General features: G+C 42.4%; 1 protein-coding gene and 1 long non-coding RNA gene across 11 annotated transcripts in view; both read left to right on the top strand.

The window, feature by feature from the left end:
- Window positions 1–6: 6 nt before the first annotated feature.
- LOC103518622 (secreted protein PRY1-like) overlaps window positions 7–3,863 on the top strand; it is a 17,099-nt gene continuing 13,242 nt past the window's right edge. For all 10 annotated transcript variants that reach the window (XM_017447876.1, XM_017447874.1, XM_017447875.1 and 7 more), the window contains exon 1: window positions 7–81. In XM_017447876.1, coding sequence (XP_017303365.1) covers window positions 31–81 — 51 coding nt within the window. In that variant the 5' untranslated portion in view covers window positions 7–30. The remainder of the gene's footprint in view (window positions 82–3,863) is intronic.
- LOC113471309 overlaps window positions 1,157–3,863 on the top strand; it is a 5,141-nt gene continuing 2,434 nt past the window's right edge. Inside the window, exon 1 of the long non-coding RNA XR_003394057.1 lies at window positions 1,157–2,620. This is a non-coding gene — a long non-coding RNA (uncharacterized LOC113471309). The remainder of the gene's footprint in view (window positions 2,621–3,863) is intronic.

The raw sequence follows: 3,863 nt of genomic DNA, 5'->3' as shown, positions 1-3,863 counted from the left end.
GACCTAGGCTCTCTTACCAACTATTTGACGATGACTAGTAGACAGCTAGAGGAAATGATGAAGAAACAAAATATTCCTATTGTAAGTACTTTTGATTTGTACAAATCGATTATTATGTAAGTACAGTCGAACCTGTCTAAGTGGGAATCCAAGTTATCCAAGGGACCGACAATTTTTTCGTACTTATCCAGGTTTCCCAGTTAAAAAGTGTCCCACTTAGAGAGGTTGCCATTTTTTTATTCCCACTTACTTACTTTAGTTTCCGTGTCCAGCTCGTTCGTCAAATCTTGGCCATCCAGAAAGAGAGCTGTCATCCACTTATAGAGGTAAATGTGAACAATGGTTTGGAGGAAGAGGTATATGCTATGCTTTCCTACAAATTCCCACTTACAGAGGTCCGCTGAAGGCTCCGGACCTAGGAAAATGGCAACCTTTCCCACTTACAGAGGCTCAGGAACGAGTATCTAGAAAAAGTCATTCTCACTTACAGAGGCTCAATTTTCCCATTTAAACAGGTTTTTTAGTAAAAAATGAAGGGGCCACGATTTTTTTTCCCAGTTATCCAGGTTTCCCACTTAGACAGGTTCGACCTTACTTTGGAATTGTACAATCGCCTCGTCACGTCGCTTGGAAAAAGTCTCAGAGCTGGGCCGGGTATATTGGAAATTTGATGTTTCAATGAGCCTAATCGTGTGCTCCCGAGATATTTAACTTCTAAGATGGCTTAACGGTAGCCCGGTCACCTAAGTCCACACGATGAAACCAATATCCTTTAATTTTACAGACTTGAGCCAGCCACTCACTGTCAGGTCTACCTGATGAGAACACACAGGCGGACCTGATCAGGTGTACCTGTCAGGTCTAGCTGATAGTGTGTGGCTGTTCTTACTTTATATATATGGGTTCTAGTGTAGACTGTCGACCATGGTGTAGACTTGTAGACTGCAGACAGGGCCTTATTTAGGAGTGGCCGAGGGAGCCCACCCTCCCCTCCCCTCCTCTCGAGCTCGATTTTTCTCCTTTACAGTAGGCCAGGTTCCGAAAATTAGGAGCACCCCCCCCTTGATAAAATCCTAGATATGGCCCTGACTTGTAGACAGGTGTAATAAGCGGGGAACGATATTTGTGACAAGCATTTAAATATGCTACTTTGTCAATAGGGTAGTGTTCAATAGGTGCTTGAGTGTTTGTACCTACGGGTTCAATACGTACGGGGTCAGTGACTACGGGTTCAATAACTACAGGGTGAGTACCTACTGAAGTAGTTTCGGAAATATCAGAAAGATTTGGTAATACTTCATCTAAACCTTTGTGAGAAACATTTTCTATTTCAAGATTGTACCTTTTAGCAATGGATTTGCTTATGTGTAGGTCACAGGGGCTTAACTCACATTTGTTAGCGGTGATGTTGACCTTAACACCCATACCAAGAATTTCACGTCCTATAATAATATTACCGCTAATACTATGATCAGGTACGATGTGAAAACATATATTGAGAGAAATCCCATCTATTATTACTTCGGATACTTTTTGAGCGTTACACGTAAGTCGAGCATGAGCGATACCACCCAGTATAACAGGGGTTTTAAAGACAGGTCCCGAAAATTCGTTCTGAATGGTGCTCCGAAGTAGGGAACACTCTGAGCCTGAGTCAAACACAAAGCAATGTTGCTTACCTTGGTGTGTTAATGATCCAGTAGGGTTCACGACGCACTGGTTAACTTGGTGTGCCGGGAATCTTCCGCGGGGTGACTCACTCGTCTTGGACACAGTAGGTTGACGTTTCGGACAACGATCTGCGTAGTGGTCCTTCGAATGGCAAACAAAACAGACTCCACGCCGAGCAGGTTGAATGGGTGGTGTCTTAACTGAAGGTGCTGATCGACGAGAACTAGAAGTGTGAGGTGATGGAACTTGAGATCGCTTGCGACGACAGTCTTGAATAGAATGTCCAGGTATACGGCAGTGTTGACAATAGGGTCGAGATGATGAAGATCGGTCGGAGAACTTGGATCGCTTGGGGTCAGGCAGAGTAGAATCCTGGGGCGAATATTTCCGTTTTCCAAAGGAGAAAAATCTCAATTCCCGTAGCAGTTCCTCTCGGGTTCGGATATCGCTGGTGCAAGAAAGATGTTGAATACGCTTGTCAAATTTTTCCATCTGGGCTAGTACCAATGCGATGCTAATTTCTTGTTTGGTCATGGAGTTGAAGCAAGAGTCAAGAGTTCCCAACATCTGCGTAGCGTAAGATACATAGCTTTCCTCGTCCTTGGGGCTAGTACTTAATTGAGATGAAATCAAAGAGGAAGGTGTCTGCGTGATGATGTACTCCGTGGAGAATGCCTCCTTAAATTCCGGCCAAGTCAATTTTGGATGAGTCATACGGGATAACCATCTTGCAGCAGTTCCCGTTAGCGCTGTGCTGAGTGCAATAATCAGGTTACTTCCAGAGCAAGGGTAATCATAAAAACAAGCCTCTACTGTTTGTAACCAAGATTTAGGGTCGTTCTCTTCGGGTTCAAATTTTGGTAATTTTATTACCCGACTTGAGTTGGAGGGTAAACACATGGCGAGATTTTGAAGAAGGTCATGCAGCTGTTGGTTCGAAGGGGTGCGGGTGTTGTCACCTAAAACATTGGATGAAGAGTGTCCGAGACTCCTTTCCTGCGTGTTGAACTCTTCGGTTCTGATATTCCTGTATCTTCCGTCCTCAGGTCCGTAGCTGTAGTAGGACGCTCGCGATGGCGGTTGCGGACTGTATGGCGGTTGAGGTTGTGATTCGTATCCCACTTCTGATGTCGGGGCGCGGTGGCCGTCCTCGAGCTCTCCCTCTTCGAGTAGAGAGGACATAATAAATAAGCACACTAAACACTAACACGGGTAGTAAATAAAAGGCAAACACAGAAATTACACAATATAAGAATGAGAGCAATTAACTTTAATTATTAACAATATTGAAAAGACAGTTTAAATGAAATTGGAATTAGAAGCTAAAGTTACCTATCTAGAATGTTTATTTTGAACTTTACAATATGGATACTCCCGTTCCAGATCCTACCAATGACACCACGACTTAGCGAACTATATCGGCACTTGTATACACTTTGATTTCTTAATCCAGACTGCTAATTCGAATTTGTATGAATGCCTGGAAATAGTTGTGTATGCAATGTGCAACACATTCAACAGCAACACATCCCCTCTTGTTACCTCCAACTGATAAACCCCAGGTATTTATTTTGTCTCAGATCAAATATATATTGATCCGGCCCGTAGAGGACCATAAAATAGAAGAAAACATAAATATACGTACATACACGGTTTCGTTAATTCGAATTTGTATGAATGCCTGGAAATAGTTGTGTATGCAATGTGCAACACATTCAACAGCAACACACGGGAGAAGAGCTTCCACAAGGGATAGTGATATGTAGGAAAACTTATTATTTTAGAGAGAGTCAACTATTCCCCTCTTGTTACCTCCAACTGGTAAACCCCAGGTATTTATTTTGTCTCAGATCAAATATATATTGATCCGGCCCGTAGAGGACCATAAAATAGAAGAAACATAAATATTATACATGTCGGGGCGCGGTGGCCGTCCTCGAGCTCTCCCTCTTCGAGTAGAGAGGACATAGTAACAAAGCAAACAAAACACTAACACAGGTAGTAAATAAAAGGCAAACACAAAAATTACACAATATAAGAATGAGAGCAATTAACTTTAATTATTAACAATATTGAAAAGACAGTTTAAATGAAATTGGAATTAGAAGCTAAAGTTACCTATCTAGAATGTTTATTTTGAACTTTACAAATGGATACTCCCGTCCCAGATCCTACCAATGACACCACGACTA

This window comes from Diaphorina citri, unplaced genomic scaffold (assembly GCF_000475195.1).
Source record: "Diaphorina citri unplaced genomic scaffold, Diaci psyllid genome assembly version 1.1 scaffold2277, whole genome shotgun sequence".
Lineage (NCBI taxonomy): Eukaryota > Metazoa > Arthropoda > Insecta > Hemiptera > Psyllidae > Diaphorina > Diaphorina citri.
Note: the sequence above shows the minus strand (reverse complement) of the source record. Positions and strands in the feature narration are given on the sequence as shown.